This window comes from Carassius auratus, chromosome 16 (assembly GCF_003368295.1).
Source record: "Carassius auratus strain Wakin chromosome 16, ASM336829v1, whole genome shotgun sequence".
NCBI lineage: Eukaryota > Metazoa > Chordata > Actinopteri > Cypriniformes > Cyprinidae > Carassius > Carassius auratus.
The window spans coordinates 7600016-7625264 of NC_039258.1; the positions used below are offsets into that span (position 1 = coordinate 7600016).

Below are 25249 nucleotides of genomic sequence, written 5' to 3' on the forward strand. Positions count from 1 at the left end.
GCCCTTAAAGGAACTGGCAATGAACAGAAAATAATTTGACGGGAAAACCAGATCCAGGCATAGCTCGGCAGCAGGTAGACAGTCAGCAGAACAAGCAAAACAAAGGTTGAAAACCACTGATATATACCATTATCATAGAATACATTTACTCTTTTGGTTATATCACCTACCCTATTTATAGACTTAACAAGAATAATTATTCTGGACCTTACTTGTTTCTTTGTTCACATTTTGTGGCATTGGTCAGGTTTCTGCATTTTTTTCTTTACTTCTTCGGTTTTATGCAGAGCCGCATGAGATCTGTGATGAGGAGAATTTCTCTAATGTAGTTTGGAAGAAAACTCCTGCAGGGGACACTGCAGCTGTCCGCTGCCCTCCGAATGCTGTAGGTAAGACATGACTCATGCAAACAGGAACACGCCGCAATAACTTCCTAAACAGTCATCGCCCTCTAAGCTATACTGAGACATTTTCAGGACCATGGACAGCACAACAAACTTGGTTTAAATAAGAAAACCAACAAGACAACATGCAGTATACAGTTTTTTAACCAGTCCATGTTCTAAATCTGGTAATGACAACCCATTTCTGTGACGCAGGACTTATTCTTCGTCGATGTTCGTTGGATGATGTAGGCATTGCATACTGGGAGAACCCAACATACATTAAATGTGTCTCTAATGATTACAGAAGTATCCAGACATTGGTAGGTGATGTCCAAACTAAGCTCTAGCTAGGTTAAAAGTGTCTGCAAAGCTAAGGTTGTTATTTTTTACCTACTCCAGACCAGAGATCATCTGTCCAAGGCTCAACGAGGGCTTGTGGGAGATGGGGTGTCTGAAGTCATGACCAAGCTGAGGGTGACATCCAGTGATGGAACAAGCTACAGTGGAGACCTTCTGGCTATCATAGACATACTGAAAAACATGACAGAGATATTTAGGAGGTCCTACTACAGCCCCAGTAATGCAGACATGAGGGTTAGTGAAGCATTATTTGCTTAGTTCTAAATATAAAATAAAATAAAATATTTTGACCCAAAATGCACCTGAATGTTTCTGTCGTGTGGTTTTGTTCACAGAATTTTGTGCAATCAGTGAGTAACTTACTGATGGAGGAAAACAGAGAGAGGTGGGAGGAAGCACAGCTGGTGAGCCTCTCTCTCTCTCTCTCTCTCTCTCTCTCCATGTCTGTGTGTTTATTCATTCACTCATTCATTCTTCCACTCACTCGTTCATCATTCTCTCATTCCTTCTTTTATTGTTGGCATCATCTAACTCTCTTACATTTAGTAATTATGCAAGTTTCAGCTGGTTTTAAAGGTGATTAATTGACTAATTATCTTCTCTTCGCTGCACATCTTTCTTTCAGCTGTTTGTCTCCTGCTGTTTAGTTAGATCATTAGTTAGTTTACAATTTATGTCTTAACGCAAGCTTCAGTTTACAATCTGAAGAAAGGATATCATTAAGCTTGAGCAGCGGCAGCAGTTATTTTTAGAAAAATCTAATATTTATTACAATAACATTTAAATTCCACTTACAGAATTGCATATTGAAAAAAGAACTAACCAACTTTTTAACGTGAAGCTATGTTTTTCTTTCTGGCAGCTTGGGCCCAATGTTAAGGAACTTTTTCGTCTAGTGGAGGACTTTGTGGACGTCATCAGTCTCCGCATGAAGGACTTCCAGGATACTTATGAGGTCACCGACAATCTGGGTCAGTTTTCACTGACATTTAGTTCGGTTTGCACTTCTGCAATAATGTCAGAGGGTGATGGTCATGTACTTAAGTGGTTGAATGTTTGGACAGGCAGCCTAGAGGTTGAAGATACAAATCTAAAAAAAGAACTGGAGAGCATGAAGCAAATTGTACTGAAATGTAATTAACCATCTAATTAATGATGTCCAATAATGTCTGTGAAAAGGTCTTTAAAAGGTAGTGATTCAAAATGTGGTGATGTATATGAATCTTCATGGGTGATTACCTATGACCCTTTCCTTTTCCTTTCTTTATCTTTTTCATCTTTTTTGTGTTTGTCCTTTTAATTACAACGCCACAAAATCACCTATATGTACTTACATTTACACACACACACACACACACACACACACACACACACACACACACACACACACATATATATATATATATATATATATATATATATATATATATATATATATATATATATATATGTATGTATATGTATATATATAAAAAGAAAGGAAAAAGAAAGGGTCATAGGTAATCACCCATTAAGATTCATATACATCCCCACATTTTGAATGATTAAAAATTTATTTTAAAGACATTTCACAGTTTCACAGACATTATTGGACATCATTAATTAGATGGTTAATTACATTACATAAATATATTACACAAATATATTGTGAAATATTATTTCAATTTTTAATATCAGTTTTCTGTTTCAATATACTTCAAAATACAATTTATTTTCATCAGCCATTACTCCAGTCTTCAGGGTCACATGATCCTTCAGAAATCTTGATATGCTTATATATTATCATTGTTGAACACAGTTGTCCTGCTTAATATATATTTTTTAAACCTGTGATACTTTTTCAGGATTCTTTGATGTATAAAAAGTTAAAAAGAACAGCATTTATTTAAAATAGAAATAATTTCTAACAATATAAATCTGTACTATCACTTTTTATATCAATTTGACACATCCTTGCTGAATAAAAGTATTCACAAAAGAAAGAAAAAAAATTGATTTCTATTTTGAATAAATGCTGATTTTATTTATTTATTTTTTTAAACTTGATAATAAATCAGCATTTTAGACTGATTTCTGAAGTATCATGTGACACTGAAGAGTAATGGATGATTAAAATGAATTTGCTTTCATATACATTAAATAGTATAATAAAACAGAAACTTATTTTAATAATATTTGAATATTATATTTAATATTATAATATTTGCAATACTATTTCACAAAAATTCTAATATATATATATATAATCAAATAAATACAGCCTTGATGAGTATAAGAAAGTTTGCTTAAAAACATCTTACTGATCCAAAACTTTTGAACATTTGAGGGCATATAACATTTTCCTATTCATAAGAAAGCAGTTACAGACAATATCCCTTTGGAAATAATGAGCAATCCCTGAGCTATATAAATCAGATATGCTGCTCATACTGATTTCCAAATATATATAGATCTAGGCATTTTTACAGCTTTGGATTCACACTCTAAACCACTCACATCTCGCATACACAAAGAATGGACTATGGTTTACTCAGCACCCAGGTTTGCAAAAACAGTGGAAAGATGAACCTTTATACGTTGTGGGCCACAGCTGGCAGAGTTTAAAAGGGGGTGTGAGAGGTTCTGTTTACCTCTGAATCACTAAGCTGCCCATGAGCTCAGATTCTCCCTTTGTGACAATACCTGTCCTACAGCAATGACCTATTAGTCCCACACAAAGCTTTGAGACGCAGCTGTATATGTAACACCACACTTTCATCAATAGATGGAAAATAATGCACAAGAACTTGAACTTAAGAACATGAATAGTTCTGAATGGAGCTAGTACACCATCTGAAAGCTGAATAATTAAGCTTTTTTCCTATTTACATGCACATCAGTAACCTGACAAGGCAAGTAAACTGAGTTTATATGACTTCATTAACACATCAGATTATTTCCCTGTAGTGACATCAACATATAATCATTTGCATATCTGACTCAGAGTATTCGATACATTTGTCAGTTGTGATGTTAAATTAAGCTTGCAACATGCTGAGACACTTACAACTCATATTATTCTCTCATGCAGTTAAAAAGAAGCATTGTAACTGAACCACTTATACTTCTGCTGTATTTGATCATTTTCTGAGTCATGAAAAAGTCTGCTTTTGTGATATCGTTCCTTCTTTCTATACTGCAAGAGGTTTGCTCGGTCTAGATGTACTTAAATCTGCAGTAAAGATGCGTCCGTGTCACTTATCACACGTGCACTTCAATAAGCAGACAGAAAGTGGCTTATTGCGTTTACATGCCGTGCGAAATCGGAAAGGTCTTTGCACACCGAGTCCGAAATTTTCGCATTTCGTTTTTCTGTTTTTTCATATTCACCATCCTTGCCTATCAAAATGCATATTACGGATGTGAAAACGCAGAAATTTAACCTGATACAATTTTTTTTATGATGGACGAAAGTTTCGGAGGTCATATTAAATAATTGTGAGGTCATATTTACTTTTCAACGTGCACAAATTTCAGACAAAAATTTCAGACTCAATGTGCAAAGACCTTAAGAGGCAAAAAACTACCTGTTGTGTCCAGTTTATGCTTACGCCTTTTCTGACCTTACTCCAATAAATGAAAACGGGTTAATGCATTTAGAAGGCAAGTGTGTTTTCGGTTTATTAAGCATAAACAGCTTAAGAATGTGCATGTTGTTGCTATATTAGTAGTCTATACCTGTGCTAATGAGTGATTTTGTGGTTCAGGGTCACAAATGTGATGTCAGGGCCATGGCCTAGTGCTTAAAAAATAAATTTTGTGAAATATTACAATTTAAAAGAACTGATTTCTAATTAAATGCATTTTAAAATTCCTGTGATGGCAAAGCTGAATTTCAGCACATGATCCTTCAGAAAAAAATATAAAATACCGTTTTGTTGCTCATTAAGCATTTCTGGTTATTATCAGTGTTAAAAATATATATTTTTGCGGATAATGTGTTAACATTTTCAGTATTTTTTTAATGAATAGAAAGATAAATATATATATATTTTTTTTTGTTTGTTTGTTTTTTTTAAATATATTTACTCTGTACTGTCTGTCAAAAAAGTGACACTAGTCAGTTAGTTACTGTATTTAGTTAGTAGAAACATGACGTCTAACATTATGTAGGCTAGGCCCTGTATTTTGAAAACACAAGTTCTGAAGCTGAGATGAATTAGTTGGTTACTTAGTTTGAAAGTCTTGAATCACAGGCTGTGCAAATTTCTGTATAAATCATAAGTCAAACCTTTGGTATGTAAATTGTTTCATTTACAGTGATATGAAAAGTACAAATGGCTTTATAAAAGATTTGCACAGATTTCTTTTTCGAGTTTCATGAATAAAAATGGTTCTTTTGGAAGTTTTGGGAATTCATTCAGTGATTAAAATGCTGTCGTCGTGAAGTGAGAATATGGCTGGCAGCAAAAGGCTGGGATCATAAGAGAATGAAAGCGTTTGAGCTGAGAGAGTTTGTATGGGGGAGTCATCTTACAGCATGACAGTTTCTCTAGTTGAGATGTGATCACTGTGCAGTGAGTCAGGATACTGGTGTTGCCATGGATCTTACAGTTCCCTCTGGATTCTCTCTCCAGTGTTGAGTATTCACAAGCGGCCTGTCGCAGGAAATGCAGATATCACTTTCCCCATGAAGGGGTGGAGGGGGATGGTGGACTGGGCTCGCAACTCAGAGGACAAAGTCAGAGTGGCTAAAAACATCCTGGTCACTGGAAAACCAGGTAAGAGAAAAAAAAGTCTCACACAAATGCATAAATATATGTGGTAGCCATTCTCCAGACACATTGAGCCTTGGTGATCATATGGGAAGTACAGGTTTGAATATGGCATGCATTGTGCACTCACTCATCTAGGACACAATGAAATCTGTTTAAACTTTTTCCACAATTCAAAAAATGTAACAATTTAATAGGTACATTCCATTTTTATGCATGGATTATACTCATCTTTCTCTTCTGTGCCATTTACTCTAGTAAAACAGTGGAAAACTGTATTTGTAACAAATCTCTGTTTGTTTAACAGATTTTATCTCCTTTGCTAGAGAGCAGATTGCTGTAGGCTGCTTAATTCTTGCCATGTCCGACATTACAGGTATTTTAAGACGCCTCTTCCCCCACGACTATGCTAATAGAGGAGCTGCTACTTAATCAGGAGTCTGCAGGAGCCAATCAGGCGCAATTAGGTTTAATTCCCTTTCCCACTGGGAGATCTGTTGCCATGCCACCAGTACTGGATTGACAGGTCGTCAAGCTTTGGACATGCTGAGATGAGCTTTTATATTAAAGATTATTTAGAATGAAGCAAGTGCGAGAGGAATTTAATAGACTGAGTCCAATGAAACACACTGTAACAGAACAAAACACTTCCATTCTTACAAAGGATCTGCTCTTGAAAAGAACACTTTATGATTCTTTCGCCTGCATGATTAGTTCCCAAACAAAACACAACTATTAAAGTTGGCATGAAACTAAAACCCTACTAAAACCTGATTTATTTTCTAAATGCATGGTACAGATCTTATTGTTACATTCAAGAATTCATATGTGAATATGTTTTATCAATAACTTAATCTAAATGCGTAACTGTCATGTTTAAAATAAAAATGATTACAAGCAAAAATTATAAATGATGGTAAAATTATATATACATTTAATTAAATAAATTACATTTCTTACAAGGTCTTTAAATATTAAGCAATAAAAACATGAAATTAACATACTGTAAAAAAATAAAATAAAAAAAGTAAATCATGCACCATTGTTTTCAAGATCAATGTAAAAAAGAATTCTTGAGAAAATTTACAATTTCAATGCAGCTTGATATATTCAAAATGTAGGTTCTTTAATCGCTCTCTTAACTGTTTTAGACTAGTCAGAACAGCATTTTGGGGACTTATGTTGTTCTAAAATTGATTTTTTTTTTTATGTAGATTCAAGTAATTCACATTTCTTTGTGGCTCAAAGTTCCCGTAAACTGGAAAATATTAAGTGTGGACTTCAAAGTCTCAAACTTTATTATTTTTAAGTTAAAAACTCTTGTTTTTAAGCAGTGTACATTCCTATAGTACCTTGTGTTGTCCAGAAATGTTGGGTCTCATCTGTTCGCATTATCATGGCTGTGGCATATTAATAGGAGAGGGAAAAGGGTGGGCAAGCAGAAACCCAATTACCCTGAGGGAGCTCAAAACTGTCATGCCCCCAGCCCCCTGTCCCCCTTCAACGGTCTGTGTTCTTGCCCATGGGACCTCAGCTGCAGCCCTGGAGCTGTGGCCTGTGCCCGCCGCCTGGCACCCCCCTACAGACTCTCACTCTTTCTCTCCCTTACAGCGCATGCCAGTCTGCCACAGGTTTTGGCATTATTTAGAGCAGTGTAGCTTGAAGACCAGATGGACTTTGTGTGTGTGTGTATGTGTGTGCATTGTTTCAGGTGGTTCTGCTGACACAAATGCAGTGTGAGTGTGACAGTGGCTGGACCGCTGCCCTTTCCCCTCACTCATGCTTTTTAAACTGTGTTGCTTTCTTCATTAGCACAATAAATATCACCTAGTCATTTCAAACCAATCATGTGTATCTGTTTATACTTGTGTGAGTTATATCTGCAAGTTTAGCTGCATCATATATGCATTACCGTTCAAACGTTTGGGTCAGTAAGATGTTTTTGAAAGAAGTCTTTTGTATGCTCACCAAATCTGCATTTGTTTGATCAAAAATACAGTAAAACAATAATTTTGGTAAATATTACTGCAATTTGCTGTTTTCTATTTGAATATATTTAAAAATGTAATTTATTCCTGTGATGGCAAAACTAAAATTTCAGAAGCCATTACTCTAGAGTCATATGATCCTTGAGAAATCATTCTAATAAGCTGATTTTCTTGTTTTTATTTATCAATATTGAAAAAAGTTGTACTGCTTATTATCTTTGTGGAAACCATAAAAAATGTCTTTACTGTAACTTTGAAACAATTTAATGCATTCTTGTTGAATAAAGGACTTATTTTTATATTTTTGTGTAAACCATGATGCATTTATTTTCTCTAGGATTCTTTAATGAATAGAAAGTACAAAAGAACAGCTTTTTTAATATATATATATATATATATATATATATATATATATATATATATTGTTTTGTTTGTCTTTAATGTCACTCCTGATATATTTAATGCTGTCTTGCTTTGAAATATATATATATATATATATATATATATATATATATAATTCTGTAATGTATTCCCTACATTATTAGCACTAAATGCCCCTTCAAGGATAGTAGTACATTTTGATTTTGTGGGGACATTTCTGGTCCCCATGAGGAAACAAGCTGGACCCACATTATATTAAGTGGCCTTAACATTTTAATTAATAATTTAGTACAATGTACTTATTGTGTACATACATGTTTTTACATTGTACTTATATTTTTAAAAAAAACTACCTGTAATTACATCTGTATTTAATTTCTGTAATTACATTTATAATTACACTGTTGACCCATACTTTACACCTTAACCCACCCTTAAACTTACCCATACCTCCAACCCTCTCCCTAACCTTACCCCTATCCCACCTCAATAGCAGCAAAAGTGTTTTACAACACAATATGAACACAATATTTTTTGATGTAAGTACATAGTAGTTAAGGCCACTTAATATAAAGTGGGACCAACAAGCTTATATTTGAAAATCTAAAATAGCAGAATGTTTTGTGTGAGGGGTAGGTTAAGGGGGTTTGGTAAGGGGGAAGATAATACAGTTTGTGCAATATAAACCCAATACCCCTATGAAATGTCCCCATAAAACATGGAAACCTGTTCATTAAAAAAAGGATAACTCTTGGAACACGCTGTGTATTTGTGTGTGTAATGAAGGTCTGTGCAAGCATATGTTAAGTTATTAGTCATGGTGCCCAACTCATAGGTGAGAAGATGCAGGGTAAAATAGCATCAAACAGGAAGAGAGAAAGCAACCTGCAATCTCACCTCCAGTTATACATGTACTGTATTACAGGGCTCTAAATAAAGGGTTTGATTACACACCAATCAAGTCTGTATCTCAATGACCTCTTATAGCAATTATTTTCCTCATCGCTTTGCTTTATGCTTTTTTATTTAAAAGGAACTCAGGTGATGCTGTATGTCTGTTATACAGTATGTGTTTGTGTGTTTGTGTTATAGATGAAGATGACGCCTCAGCATTTGTGACTGGTATCGTACTGTACAGAAACTTGGGCAGTATTCTCTCTCTACAGAGGTGAGACATTGCTTCCATTTTATGTTGACAATTGGTATCCCTCTCCATTGCTGTTTTCTTGGTTTTAAAGAAAAAAACAACCTTCTATGCTTTTTCGAGCTTAAGTATTATTCAAGCTAAAGAAGTGATAGATTTCATACCATTATTGTCAAATTTTATATTTTATTTATCTCGGCAAACATTTTCAGAGCTATATGTGTATGCCTAACCAAACAGTTAACACTGAATGATGAACAGAAAAAAAAGTATTTTATGCTCATAAAAGAAAGAAAGTCATAAAGTTTTGAAATGACATGACAGTTAGTAAGTTACATTTACATTTTTGGGTGAACTGGGACTTTTAAAAAGGACACTCTGCAATATCAGAAAGAATTACATAAAAACAAAGACATAAAAAATAGCATCTTTGCTTTGCAATAGTTTTATAGCCTTTCTGAAGTTTCTATAGTTGAAAAATGTCTAAATGCATTGAAATGGCTTTATGGTTCAACAGAAAGGTTGGTAATTTTTGTTCTGTCTGTTTTCTGACTTTCTCATTTTTCAATTTTTCTTGGAATATGGCGATTTTGAAACATATCTGGTGACACAAAAAATTCAAAAAAGAATGTAATCTATGAGTAAATGACATGGGCATTTATCACAGCACAAAGTGAAGTGTCTCATACTACATTTGTCACATGGGAGCGTGGCAGCTTCTTTGAAGGTCGTGACCTCCTTTCTTCTAACACCCTTCTGTTTTTTTGCAGACCTCCTCATGTTTTCTTTCATCTCTCTCTGTATTTTCACAGAAACAGCACAGTGTTGAACTCCAAGGTGATCTCTGTGACAATCAAACCCACTCCCAGCTCCCTCTCAACTCCACTAGAGATTGAGTTCTCACACCTTTACAATGTAAGTCAGCCTGCCCTTTAAACCCATACAGTATGTTGCATCAAACGCAATATGTGTACAGACTTGTTCCAATATTATTCAAACTATGGCTATGTCACTCTATATATTTTTATATATATTCTATATATTTAATTGTATTCTATTAGAATAATTCTGCAAGCCTTATACTTTTTCTCTGACATACTGTAGGATGACTTTTAATTGTAATTTAATTTTAATTAGTTACTTTTAATTGTATTTTAATAATTACTTTCTAGTTTTATGAGGGTTTAGCTATTTTCCATAATTTCACTATTTTGGGGATTTTTATTATTATTATTATTATTTTCATTTTTGTTTGCTATTCTTTTTAATTTATTTTTAAATTAATGAATTATTATTATTATTCCATTAATTCTTTTCAATTAAGGTTGCGTTTATATGTACATCTATTTTTGTGTGTGTGTGTGTGTGTGTGTGTGTGTCCTCAATAGTGTTGTTTAGTTAGTGTACTCAATATTGCTGTTATTCCTGTCCTGCTTTTTAACTTAATTGACTATTAGCAAATCCAAGACTTCAACTTTTTTTGGCAAAAAAGAAAAAAAGAAGGAAAGAAAAAAGAACAAAGTAAAAAATGTAAGATTAACATCAGTTATCATTACTACCACACACAGCATCAAAACCACTTGAAAAAAGTCTGCTTAAAGCCGATGGCTATGATCGTAACTTTATTCCAGAACAAGAAAATAACAGCTTTAAATAAAATAATGTTGTGAATAAGTCTAATAGTTTAAGATTTCAGGTAGTCAAAAGTGCCCCTAATTGAAGAATCAACAAAACACATTTGCAAGGCACAATCACAAGGTGACATCCTTTTCTCCCTCTCGCCCTCTTACTCTCTCCACAGGGTACCACAAACCAAACCTGCATTTCCTGGGATGAGAATGACAGGTGAGAAGCCGTTTATTAAATTAAACCTGTTTTTGCTGTCTGCTGAGTTTTGCAGGAAATCTTCGGTCACACAGTAGGGTGTACTTTCCAAGGCTTAAGGAGAGCTGTGTTGATAAAGGGTTAGAGACAACATGCTTTAGTATGTTAAATGTATGTTACATTGATGCAAAGTCGGTGACAGGAAATGTTGAATCCTGCTGATAGCTGCCTTGATCTTCACTTGACCCAGCACTGACTCCACTTTGACATGGATGATTTGTACATGCCACATTCCTTCTGTACTGTACACACATCAGAGATTATGGAAAAACCACACTTCCAATTAAAGCAGAGATGATACACACAAAGTAGGCTACAAGAGAAAACATTTAGAAAGAGCAGAGAGAGGGAAAGAGACAAGAAGTTTGGTGCAAGGATACTGTTGTATAAGTGTTTTAGCATGTTAAGGCAAGGTACTTTGGTGGCTGTAGGCATTTTATTTTTTATATATATTTATGCTTGTTTATATATTCAATATACAATTATCGGTTAAAGCCAAATGTGCATTATGAATATTTATGCTGATTGCTGTGATACCAGCCTTGCAAACTGAGATGCAAATAGACCAACTGCTTTCGAGGGGCACCAGTACCGTTGGCACATTTTTAACTAGTTTGGCTGCAGTTTGTCCAAAAATATTGTTAGAAAAGATGATGGTAAATAAATAATACTGTAATATGAAAAATTTCTTTATTATTTTTGTATTGTCGTCTCGGAAGAACTTTCCAAAAAAGCTAGATTTGATAATCGAATGTATCATGAACCTATTGTGAAACACTTTTTTTTATTTTTTTGCAGTATTAGTAGTGATGATTTATAAATATTGTATTGTTAGCCATCACTGGAACCTTTAAACCTGGAACCTTTTTATTATGTGTGTATATATATATATTTTTTTGTACTGTAATAATATATTTGTTTTTGCAATTATTGTTTTTATACTGTATTTCTGAACAAACAAATTGATCAACCAATCAATCAATAAAGGAAATTAACAAATGAGAACTTAAAAATCTTAACTGAACCCAAATATTGAACACTGGTGAACGGCAATTTCTAGAACTTTTAAATTTAAAAGTGTATTAGAATATGTAGATATAAACATGAATTTAAATTTAACCTTATTGCAAATTTTTTTTTTAGTATTTTATTATTATTATTTTAGTATTCTAAATACATCATTATTTTTAGTATTCATTTAGTATGTGTTTTTGAGCATGTTAGAGAAATACCAGTTACACAGATGTAGAATTAAGCAGATATTTCGTTATATGTTTCCATTCCTCATAAAAAAAAATAAAAAATAAAAAAAAAACACAGGCCTCCTATGAGCTGCATTCAGATCTTGGGACGTTTTATTCACTATAAAGTATGAAGGTTCAAATCTATGAGTAAAGTATTAGCACCTGACATTCAAATGGAAATCCATCCTGTCATCTCAATAATCATCTCAATCATCTAAATGAATGAATGCTTGGCACAGGCATGATTGATACACTAGTGCATGAAACATAACAGGTAAATCCTGACAGCGTCACTCTAAGTGCTTCAGCTGCGGAATTTAGATCTGTATTATTATGGTCACATTCAAAATATACACCGAAGAGCTGAAATAGGAGGATCATTATGTATTAACATGAGAATAAGCTCAGTCTCATTAGCAAACATGAACAGAAACTTATTTCTTCTTTTTCCTCTGCAAAGAGAGCAAGCAAATTGAGACTGCGTCTCTGAAGCCAGATTATATTGAAAGAGGCAGACAGATGATCAGACAGACTAGCACCAGCATTATGTTGTACTTTAACAAAGAACCGTGGGCCTCCTGGTCATGCTTGTACTTTCACTCCCTACACATCCATCTGTTTGTGCTCTCTTTTGTCTTTTAAAATGGCAAAAGAGTAGTTTGAGCCCATAGCGCTTAATGCAGTGTGGGTGGAACATTTGCATTTAGATGGATACATATAGATACAGTATGTTAAAGATTTAAAGTTTTCTGCCGTTGCCTCAAGGGAGAACCGACTGAGAACAATAGAATGTAAAAATCTTGTTAAAAAATATGAAAAACTCAAGTGCAAAACTCAATGGCGTTGTTACTGGTTATCAGGGCATTGCTTTGCCAGTGCTATAGTGATTCACGTGGTTTTTAGTGCATTGCTGTAGCGTCGTGTGGTTTCTTACTGGTGAAAAGTCACTTTTCTTACAATAAATAAATACTTTTATTTAGCAAGGATGTATTCAACTTGTCAAAAGTGACAATAAAGGCTTCAAATGTTTTTATCAATCTTTTTTGAATAAATAATGTTATTATTTTGGCATGTATATTTGTCAAAGAATCCTGGGGGTTGGGGGGGGGGTGATAACAAAAATATGAGTAAAATATCAAATAAAAAGCAACCATTTTTAACATAATTTGAGAAGACAAGAATAATAAGGTTTATTGAACACCAAATCAGCATATTACAATGATTTCTGAAGGACCATGTGACAATGAAGCCTATAGAGTAAATCAGCTTTGCATCACAGGAATAATTTTATTGTTTAACTGTATTTTTGATCAAACACTAAAAATGTGTATATTATTTTAGTCCTTATAAGTATCATATAAAGTAGCTAAATAAGACTATCAGCGTCAAAAACATTTTAAATGTGTATATTATTTTAGTCCCTATAAGTAGTATATACAGTAAATAAAAAATTATACATACGATTTCTTAGAAAAGTAATAGAACACCAAGCACCACTTATAACGCAGAGAAATGAGAAGAAAGGAAAAGACAAGGAGAATGGTGACAGAGAGGAAGGAGTGAGATAAAGGGAGCGAAAGAGAGAGGCTGAGAGATGGGAAGAGGACAGTGAAATGTAATCTGCCCGCATTGAGCGAAGGGGAGCCGGGACTGCTGTGTGTTCGGTGCGAAATTAAAATCCATCTTGGACAGCTGCTATGATTAATGAGTTCATATTTGGGAGAGAAATTGGAACGTGAGGAGGTGTCCTTGTCACTGACTGTCTTTTAGTTAACAGCTTTAAAGAGTGTGGGCTTTCTGTTGACTCGCACTTCAATCACACCGTAGTGATTCAAGGCTTTTTTTTTTTTTCTTTTTTTTTTTTGGCGGTTTTTACATGATCTTTCTCATTAAATGATTTAAAGGTTTATTATTGGCAATTAAAACTAAATCTGTCAATATATATATTTATTTATATATATATATATATATATATATATATATATATATATTTTTTTTTTTTTTTTTTTTTTTTTTTTTTTTTTTTGAAGGGTGCATAAAACACAAAGTTTCACCCAATGTCATCTTTCAGGTAGATTTTTGAAGTGTTAATCCATGCACACTCTAATGGTTAATATTACCCACAATCCATTGCGCTTTGACAAATGATTTGGCTGAGAACTACAAACATGAATAAAAAGCATAAAAAAACTAAAAAAAAACGGTGAATGCGCATAACCATGGTTAAGTAGAGATGTTTAGATAAAGGTATTTGAGTTACTAATAACCATCATTTAACCTGCTAAATATTTATTTATTTATTTATTTATTTATTTATGTCATCTGTGTTATATTTTCTGCAACACCAACGAATAAAAATTACAAAAGCACATAACAAAATTTCAACAAATCTAACAAAAAAATTAATTAATCCTGAAAGTATGGTATAAAAATAAAAGCTAATAAAAAATGTGGACAGAAGTAGAATAGCATATAAATAATACTAAAATATGATAAAATATTAATTTTTGTAGCCTTTTACCCTTAAAACTACTATACTATATATATATATATACACTTTTTTAATTTATTTTTTACAATCTTGCTTTTACTCATGCATCTGCACTTGGCATGTTCTCTGCAAACATGCACACTACAGCCGGACTGGAATCCCATGATCAAATTACACAGCCGTGCTGCGCTGTCTTTATATTTGTGTGGTCGACACAAAGTCTTAATCGTATCACGCGCAGTGTCTGTGCAGTGGGTGATAATATATTGGGTTACAGGTTTATGTGCTAATGTTAACACAGAGCCCTCCCCTGGGGCTGCAACACACTGTGCTTCCAGTTATACTGTTTGGCCATCAACGCTCTGCAAGCCCCAGTGCATTATGGGTATCCCAGACTGCAGAGCTCTACCGCACAGTGGGTTTGGAATGGTGCCGGTAACCTCTGGTTTGTGTGTGTATGTGTGTGTGTGTGTGTGTGAGTATATTGACTTCACATTGCAGCTGCATCAAGAGGATGCTACATGATTGATGGCTCGCTATAAGGATCAGTTGTGCATGGAGTGGGTATGTTTTGATATGACTTTCATATCACTTTCATCGATGTCATTATGAGGTCTTTGTTACAATTATTTGTGTGTTAGATCAGACACAGCCAAATCATGCTGTCAAGAGGGTTTCTCATCAAGATTATGAGTTTCAAATTTGTGTAGGTGGCGGAATGGACTAATTATTGAGTGGCTTTGGGCACCTGCATTAACCGCAACCTCAAGGTTTACTTGTATGTATGATATTCATGCTTTTATTGTCATCTGCTTTGGTGCATGCAAGTTTCATGGGAAACATAAAACAGAATACATTTCTTGCAAAGAATATAAAGATGTGGATTAATGTTCCTTTGGGTCTCGTGAAAAGTCAGCTTTTGACATTATTTTTAGAGTGTGGCTTAGTGTGTGTAATCTATCCATATATTATAATATTCTGTGATATTTTAATATAATTCACAGTTTTCTTTCACAGTCAAATCAATACTGATTCAGAAACTCAGAACATTTTCTATTCATTGAGTAAATGTTAAGACTTTACAATAGGGTCCAATGAGTTAATTATTAAAACTAGCATTAACTAACTGTGAGCAATACAGTATTTATTAGCCTTTGTTATAACTGTTCATTGTTAGTTTGTGTTGCTGTAGCTCATGTGCATTAAATAATATTAACACCGCATTTGATTTTAGTAATGTGTATTAGTAAATGTTGAGATTAACTAAGATTGATAAGTTATAAATGAAGATTAGTTAACTAACTATAACAAATGAAACATTTTTGTAATGTATTATATATGTATCTGAATATGTGAGACATCAAATTCATATCTGATATTCACAAGATGGTAAATAGAAAACCTAAGACACTTTGCTCTCTTCTGAATGTTTTTTCTTTTTCTTTTTCTTTTTCTTCTCCATGTTGTGCTCCAGGTCTCAATGTCCCAGTGTAATATCCATCCTCTGCTCCATTGCACTTTTCCTCCACATTTTTAAACTTACAAAGTTTTGACAGGTAAAAGAGACTGTTCTTTACTCCACTTGGAAGGCTTGCTGCAGGCTAAACACAGTGTGAAAAGGCTACCCCAAATCGTCCTTTGGGAGCTTTCATTTCAAAGTGATTCAGTGTAGTTTGGTGCTATTGTGTGTTTTGGAATGCAAGAAACTAGTAATACTGCTGCAACAACTGCAATAATAATAATAATACATTATTCAACGTTATTAAATTATCCAACATTATTATAATAAAATAAAGCACCGAATGTCATGTCAACAATGGACCCTTTTCACAAGTCTGTGATGGCGCGTTTCAACTGTCATCAGCATTTTAAATCCTCAAGGTTTTTGTTGTTGTTGTTGTTGTTGTTGTTTCATATTTCGAATTTTTTTTTTTTTTTTTTTTTTTTTTTTGCATTTATAACACTATACTTTGTATCATATCAACTTTGCATTAAATAATAATAATTAAAAAAACTACTTAATGCTGCAGCGTATATGCAGAGACATAGTTCTCTCTTCTGACAGCTGTTATCAGTCTTTCTCAATGTTTTTCTTTTGATTGAAAGTTGTCAAAAAACTATCATGGGGGTTTTTCTTTTGATATTTGAGCAAATGGAAATGCAACTACGAGTTCTGCTGAGAAACCCGGATATGTGAAAAAAGTCGAGATGCTAAGTTTGTGTTGTTGACCAATTAAAAACTTGAGTCATCGCTTCCCTCATTTATTATTCATGCTTTTTGGCAGGGGTTTTTTTTTTCAGCGTTAAACGTTGAAAATGGTGTTGAGCTGTAATGATAATGTATAGGCCTAATCTGCAGTTAATAATGTCATTTTGTTTGTTCTTTTTCTAAGCTTCAGTAGACTTAAAACACCCACCGAATATATTTGCCAACATCTTTAATTTGCGAGTGCTAGTCGCATCCTGTCAATGAATGTTTTTAGTTTCATAACTATGCTGGGTTTAAATTAAGGATCTACAAATGTAGCCTACAATGTGAAAATCGAAACCTGGCTAACTTACCCAGGATTGATTACTAACAGGATAACATGTGACCAGTGTGAAACAGGAACGATAACCCAGGGTTATATTTACCCAGGGTTAGAATTTGCAGACATGCATTCTTCTGTGTATGTGTGGCTGGCTGCATATCAATTTATTTAATAACAACAATTGAATAAATAAATTATTAAAAAAAATACATGCATTATAAACAAGTTTGAACTTAAATAGTTATACCTTATTTTATTTCATGACATGATTAGTTTTTACATTTTTGTAAGTGTTTTTACATCAGCTAACCTGGCCATGCAGAAAGCAGAGGTGTGCGCTGCATCACATCGTCCATTCATCTGTCTTTTCTCGCTCTCCGGCTCTCATACGGCGGGCTCAGTGAGCGCTGGATTAGAGAAAAAGCTGTTTTATCGCGCAAGGATTTGATCTCATTCCGCGCTCTTGTCTGTCTCCGCTCCGCAGCTCGTCGTTGCTGGGCTCCTGGTCTGCGCGAGGCTGTAGAGCCGTGCCCGTCGACTCCAGCACAACCAAATGCTTGTGTGACAGACTCTCCACCTTCGCCATTTTAGCACGCCTCAATCCCGATGTGGTAAGTCGAGCCATTTCTATTGTTTCATTTAACGCCGAAGAAAGTCAAAAGACGCGTTTGTGTGACATTGTGATTTAATGTTTCGTTTTGTTTTGTTTTTTTGACATAGGCGTCCTTGTCATTTTGTATCAACAGATCCCTCTCTATCTCTCACTCCCCCCTCTCCTCCTCTCCACTGCATGCCATAGCCATACCGCAGATTTAATGCAAACAATTTAAGACATGTTTTATTCTTTGATGTGTTCTGAGTATGTAGATACGAATATTTGTAACAAAAAGGAACATTTTGGTATCTTTGTTTAATGCTTCAAGGCAGTGCATGAAACATGCTGGCTTTCATTTTGGATTTGCATACATTAAATGTTTGTACAGAGAAAATGCATGTGATTAATAATATAACAGTTCAAAACTGCTGTCTTAACTGCTTACATTACAATATCTATTATTTGTAAAGAAATGCATTTTGTTAAAAAAAAAACACCAACATACAAATACCCACAAATATATGCATACATATATACACACACTTTTTTATTATTAGAATTTTTTTATCTCCATAGTGCATTTGTTGGCCTTTCCATGAGTGTAAAGCATATATCTTGATGACACACCATCCATGCATTTGGGCCTTAGAGGGGGTTATCTTTGTGTAAATCTATATGTCTTCCTTTAAAATAGCATCTTTATTTAAAATGGTGGGATTTGGTTTGGTGTAATGCAAGAAAGGGCCATGTATTTCTATGGAATTTTCAGTCAGTGTGATTAGTTATTATTAGACTGTAAACTGCCTCTAAAGCAGTTTATTCACCAGTTGCCGTGGAAACAGCATGGGCAGTGGAAGTTCTTAAAGCTATAGAACACCCTATAACACTCTCTTTGTGCATCTTGGCCCAGATATGAGCCAGAGATCCCCCCCCCCCCCAAAAAAAAAAAAAAAGAGGAAGAGGAAGCGTGACACCCTACTGGCCAAAACAATGGCCATGTCTTATTTAATTTGCTCTGCCGAGATGTTTCAGATTGGCTGCTTCAGGAACAGAAGTCACTACTGTGACTCTGTTTTGATTTGGGAAACCAAGTGAAAAAATGACATCATATCAAAGCAGAGTTAGGATCACAGCATTACGTACAGGCTTACATACATACACACAAAGCTGCAAATATGGGGTACAAAAAGTGTACAACAAACATGAATTGCTTTTTGCAGCACATTTTACTGGCTTACTGTGTCTTGTTGCAATGCAATGGAAAAAAAAAAGATTTCTTACTTTTAGTTTACAGAAATAAACTAAACCCATAGTTTTCCATTGTATATGTTATTGTTAATATGAAATTCCTGGTTTAACAGGATATTCAAGGAAAAAATGTAGGGTGCTGATACTTCAGTCTTTGAATTAACTGGATTTGAAATGTGGGCTTTACGAGCCATAATTTGTTTAAATTACACCAAAATATCTACTTGGCTATTGTTTAACATTATTTAATTGTACTCTTGGCCTAAGTTATCTCAGTAGAAACTGAAAGTAATTTCAGAGGAGCTACATTTTGATTAAAGATTAAAAAGACATCCCTTTTTTATTTGGAATGATGTGCACTGATTGGTTGTTCACAGTAAAACCAGGAAAATGCATTAAAGTGAATAGAGTTATATTTATTTCATGCTGATAAAGACTGATTTTACAGTACATTCAAGCAATGTTTTTAGGATAGCCCGTTTAAATTTTACAAATTTTAATCTGTTTCCTCCTTTGTGCATATGTGCGTATGATCTGCATGTCTCCTCATGGTGATCCAGAGAGCTATAGCTGTATGCTAATCGCTCACCTTCTGATGGCTCTGACCTACCTGGTCAGATAGAAGCAGAATAAAGGAGTGTCGCAGTTAGCTCGTTCCATGCCTCATGGGAAGCATATTGTGTGGATTTTATTTGTGTAGCCGTTTGCCAGCAAAAGGGAGGACTGCTCCTCCCCTTGGCTTCACTCCCTGTCTGTCTCTTTCTCGCTCCAGACCCCCACTGCTATGCTGCTAATTATTCCTGCAGCTCCACTTGCCACCTCAAAATGGCCTATCCAATGGCCCCTACGCTTGCAACTAGCGTCCTACAGCTTCAGAATGATAAAGAGCCAGAGAAACACTCGCCTTCCTCTATTTCCCTCCCACATTCTGAGTTTGAATGTACAGTCAGCTGCACTGCACATGGCAAGAGAAAAAAAGAAATAAAGGGAGATAGTACACTGCAGCTATTTTAATCGCATTCCAGTATTTCTATAGATGTTTCCAGCTTTGAACCAGAGTCTGGTCTACATGGGTCAGATTGTCTTACGCTTTATAAACAGTTTGATATGAGAAAATTGCTGTGGTTTTGTCCCGACTGAATATTTATGAGCTAAAGCTTGTATAAATGCACAGTTACGCTGCAGTTGTACTTGGATGAAGCTCTGAATACATCATTCCCAAATATGGGTCAGTGAATATGGCGAGAGAAAGAAACCGCACACTGTGTTGAGATGTTCCATGTTAGTACATTCTTCAGAGGTAGGCCATCGTCTTGTTGCTTGTCAACTGTAAAAGATTCAGGATTGCCTTTACAAGTCTACCATTTATATGAATTTGCATACAGTTTGGCAAGTTTTAAAATATTAATAGACCAATGTCCTAGTACTGTACTTATTGAATGTATTGTTTAGCCTTTTTAAATAACGATTCATTTTACATTGTACAAGTACATTGTGGTTTAGTTATATTTATTTACTCCTTTCTGTTAGGACCACTATCATCAAAGATGATTGAATATTAGCATATAGTTTAAAATTGTGGTATGGTTAAACAGAACAGAACCCACATAAATGCATTGCAGATATCATTACTATTCAGTAACATTTTAGAAAATTAATCTGATTTAAAGGAAAATCAGATGGCTGAATCATGACTGAATGAGAGGTGTTTTCCATAAGTTTTCCATAAAATTACATTACAGTATATTCATCCCAAATGGTTATTAATGTCCATAATAACCTAGGCTGTAACATTGTATTGTACATTTTTTTTTTTTCAGAAAAACTTGTCTTTCTGTGGCCTATGTACTGTATATTGCAAATTATTTTTCTGTTTTTTTAAACAGCCTATGCTGCATTGTTCATTCTTGAAGTTAACTTTTGCCCATCTGGTGATTAAATTAACTGTTTTATATATATATATATATATATTTTTTTTTTTTTTTTTTTTTTTTTTTTTTTTTTCATGTTGGCAAATTTCCCTTTTACCTCTTATTGTCCTGATACCAATGGCAGTATATATGCCTAAATTGTTACAAAGCTGAACAAATTTCATGCAAATTAAGTGCACCAACTTTCCAAAACTGACTTCATTGAGACATTCTAAGCCTCCTTTTGCAAACTGTCTTGCAATCAACGTCCAAAATTGACGGGACTTGATACTTGATAGTTTCCATTTCCAACTTGCCATGGCTCACTGTCTGTGCTGATGGACTAAATAATTCCCTTGGCTCGATAGCGGTTGTTCTGAGTACTAGCTTGTCTTCCACAGCTTAGGCTTAGTCAAGTGTTTGATTGGCCACGAGAAGACAAACTTAGTCTCAGAGGATGCATTTCTTTCTTGATTGTCAGTGGGGACCTCACTGCAGTGCAGATTAATCAGAGGTATTTAATTAACTTGGCCCTGTGCGCACATTAAACCTGGAGACAAGACAGGCTATAAACTCAACCAATTATCTTTGTGTGTAAGTGTAAGTCTATCTGTTTTTGACTTAAGGTGAGACGTACACACCTATGTGAATATGAAACACCCATGGACATCCTTAACAATGCTGTACCATATTTACAGTGTTAAACAGATAATATTTCTAGACATGTGTTATAGTGGCGTAAGTCTTAGGCAAGAAATGCAGTTATTGACAAACACACAGGCATGCACTACTTACTCCTATGATACAGTTAATGCTGCGTACACCACTGCAGTGGCCGCTGTTTCTCCACCACATCACCATGGCAACCAAGATAATGGTTGCACAAGCCTGCAGATGTGTTTTATTTGAGGCTTTTGGTTCACAATCACTGTATGAGTAATTCACAGCATCAGGCATTTAGCTTTTCTGGTGGTCTATATGTCATTAGAAGCAGTAATAGGTTGTTATACTATAGCTCTCTTCTGTGCCCTCTGGATATCTCAGTCCTCAGTATCAGCTCTTTACCGAGTGACCTTCATCTCACCTTGCTCCTTAGCCGGAGCCACACGGACAGCAGCCCACTCTCCCCAGCTCTCTTCTGCACAGAATCACATGAAGGACAGCAGGTGGCTTGCCTGATGCACCGTTAGCATCTGTGAGTGCTAACTGAGTCTATTTCTTGTGTTGACAGAACATGGATAAAACCCAGCTTCCATCTGTGACTCTGATCGTGGGCTGCGGGGTCTCGTCCCTCACCCTGCTCCTACTCATCATCATCTATGTGTCTGTTTGGAGGTAAGCAAGATCTTCTGCTCATGAAACATAATCTGGCTGTTCACCAGTAAAAGAGACTTACTTGATAGGAAGCAATTGGGGTTTCAGCACCATGGACAGCGACATGTATTTGTGTGAAAAGCTTTGGGATGCTTTGGAGTTTGAGATTCAATTAAATTGTTTGACATGATGTAATTCTAAACAAGTCAGGTCAAGGTTTTCTCTATTGGCTCATTCACAATATTGGTCATTCTGTCTAGTGTCAGTTTCAGTAACTGCCAACAGCCTTGTCCATGGTCGGTGCACATGTTTTCAATATTTTGTCATAAAAATATTTTATTTATTTATAACTTCCATTTAGCTGGAATGTACTGATTGATCAAAAAATTACAGTAAAAACTTTTACTTTGCTAAAGGGGTCATATTATGCAATTTAAAATTTTCCTTTCACTTTGGAGTGTTACAAGCTGATAGATAAGATCTGTTCATAGATAAGATCCCTGATGCTGCAAAGACTAAAGTCTCAAAACCAAAAATATATTATTAATCAAAGTTAAGACTCTACCACGCCCCCCTAAAACGGCTCATTCAAACATGCCCCCACATGTCTACATCACTATTTGAAAATATTTGCGTAATGCCGCCCAAATGTTCACGCATAGAAAGAAGGCGTGGTTTCAGTAACTGCAGGTAGTGTTGACGCAACCATGTCAGGGAGTTGTTGTGTTTATAGGTGAAAGAAAAAGCACTTCATTCCGAAAGCCTTCCGAAAGTAGATGCATTTATCTTTAAGATTACTTACAACAGAACAGCAATTTTATGGATGACCGTTTCGTGAACTTAGGAGGTAATTCTGACTTTGCTACGATAATTTGGCACTTCTGAATCAGCTACTTGAAGTATGTTTTGTTATTAGTTTAAGTATTTGCTATTGACAGTTTAATTGCAGATTTTCTCGCATTGTGTGTGTGTACACATGTTTGTGTATGAGAGAAAGAGCGAGAGAGACAGGGTCACAGTGGAGTCAGCTGTCTTAAACCGTCTGTAGCTTGTGTAATGCAAACATATAAGAGCTCCATCACTGGGTCTGTCACGTGACTTTGTTCCACTTTCGGGCTTGAACTGATGGTAAAACTAAGGACATTATTAGCTGTCTTTACATTTATTGATTATGGAAAGGGGTGTTACATTTCTGACAAGTGCTTGCAGTGTTCGGCCAATCACAATGCACTACAATCAAAGCAGACTGCTCTTGTCGGAAGGAGGGACTTTGTAGAAAACAACGCATTTGAGGCAGGACATAGCGGATCTACAATAATGTAAAGTATTTGAAAAATGATTTGTTTTTATTCAACATATTCTGTAAATACACAAAACAATGATCTTTAAAAAAGCATCATATGACCCCTTTAAAAAAATTCAGTTTCAAATAAAGGCTGTTGTTTTGTACTTTATTAAACAGCACAACTGTTTTAAACATTTTAACTTAATGATATGAATATATTTTTGAGCACCAAATAAGCATATCATAATGATTTCTGAAGGATTATGTGACACTGAAGCCTGCAATAATGGCTGCTGAAAATTATTAGCTGTCTTTACATTTATTGATTATGGAAAGGGGTGTTACATTTCTGACAAGTGCTTGCAGTGTTCGGCCAATCACAATGCACTACTATCAAAGCAGACTGCTCTTGTCGGAAGGAGGGACTTTGTAGAAAACAACGCATTTGAGGCAGGACATAGCGGATCTACAATAATGTAAAGTATTTGAAAAATGATTTGTTTTTATTCAACATATTCTGTAAATACACAAAACAATGATCTTTAAAAAAGCATCATATGACCCCTTTAAAAAAATTCAGTTTCAAATAAAGGCTGTTCTTTTGTACTTTATTAAACAGCACAACTGTTTTAAACATTTTAACTTAATGATATGAATATATTTTTGAGCACCAAATAAGCATATCATAATGATTTCTGAAGGATTATGTGACACTGAAGCCTGCAATAATGGCTGCTGAAAATTAAGCTTTCCAACATAGTAATAAATGACATTATATATATAATGTCATGTGTTATATGTGTTATATATATATAACACATATAACACATGACATATATATATAATATATATAACACACACATTAAATTGTAATAATGTCACCCAGTATTCCTGTTTTTACTATTTTTGATCAATTAATGCAACCTTGAGTCCGTATATACAGTACATGAGAATTTTTTCTTGTACTTATTATTGCATTGATAAACCTTTTTTTCACACAAAGTATATGTGAAATAATTGAATGTTTGCAAAAATTTATTTTTTCTTTTTCTTTTCTTTTTTTTTATTTCACCATGCTATTTCCTCCTTTGCATCTTGTGCTTCAATGATCTTTACAGATGCTTTCACTTAGTCAGTGTCACATCTTGGTCGCCACTTGAAATTATACATCAGTTCAGGTTCCATTTATGTGTCCATCTATTGAAGGCATGGTGGCTGAATTATAGCAAGCAATAAACTTCATTCAGATGTATTGGCTCAGTGTTTCCGTGTGTTTTTCTTCAGGTACATCCGCTCAGAACGCTCTGTCATCCTCATCAACTTTTGTCTGTCCATCATCTCCTCCAATGCACTCATACTTATTGGACAAACTCAGACACGGAACAAGGTATGACCAAAAAAACACAAATAAATTGATAAAACCCGTGATCAACAAAAAAATATTCTTAATCTTCCTCTTTTACCTTTTTGCATTCCATTCTTACCTTGGATGGATGCATTCTCTTTCTTTCTCTCTTACTATTTTCTTGCTCTTAGGTTGTTTGTACTCTTCTGGCTGCATTTCTGCACTTTTTCTTCCTGTCCTCTTTCTGTTGGGTTCTCACGGAGGCATGGCAGTCTTACATGGCTGTGACTGGCCGTCTTAGAAACCGCATCATACGCAAACGTTTCCTCTGTCTTGGTTGGGGTGAGGCTTGTCTTGTATCTTCTAGGCTTGTATCTTCAATTATAATC

The 25249-nt window shown here is 34.8% G+C and overlaps 1 protein-coding gene across 12 annotated transcripts in view; it reads left to right on the forward strand.

Moving 5' to 3' along the window:
- adgrb1a (adhesion G protein-coupled receptor B1a) overlaps positions 1-25249 on the forward strand; it is an 85456-nt gene that overhangs the window by 43214 nt on the left and 16993 nt on the right. For all 12 annotated transcript variants that reach the window (XM_026283718.1, XM_026283717.1, XM_026283713.1 and 9 more), the window contains 13 exons: positions 288-389; positions 600-706; positions 786-980; positions 1082-1150; positions 1609-1717; positions 5363-5506; positions 8962-9037; positions 9826-9928; positions 10815-10858; positions 17648-17774; positions 22148-22251; positions 24800-24902; positions 25052-25202. In XM_026283718.1, the coding sequence (XP_026139503.1) occupies positions 288-389; positions 600-706; positions 786-980; positions 1082-1150; positions 1609-1717; positions 5363-5506; positions 8962-9037; positions 9826-9928; positions 10815-10858; positions 17648-17774; positions 22148-22251; positions 24800-24902; positions 25052-25202 (1434 nt within the window). The remainder of the gene's footprint in view (positions 1-287; positions 390-599; positions 707-785; positions 981-1081; positions 1151-1608; positions 1718-5362; positions 5507-8961; positions 9038-9825; positions 9929-10814; positions 10859-17647; positions 17775-22147; positions 22252-24799; positions 24903-25051; positions 25203-25249) is intronic.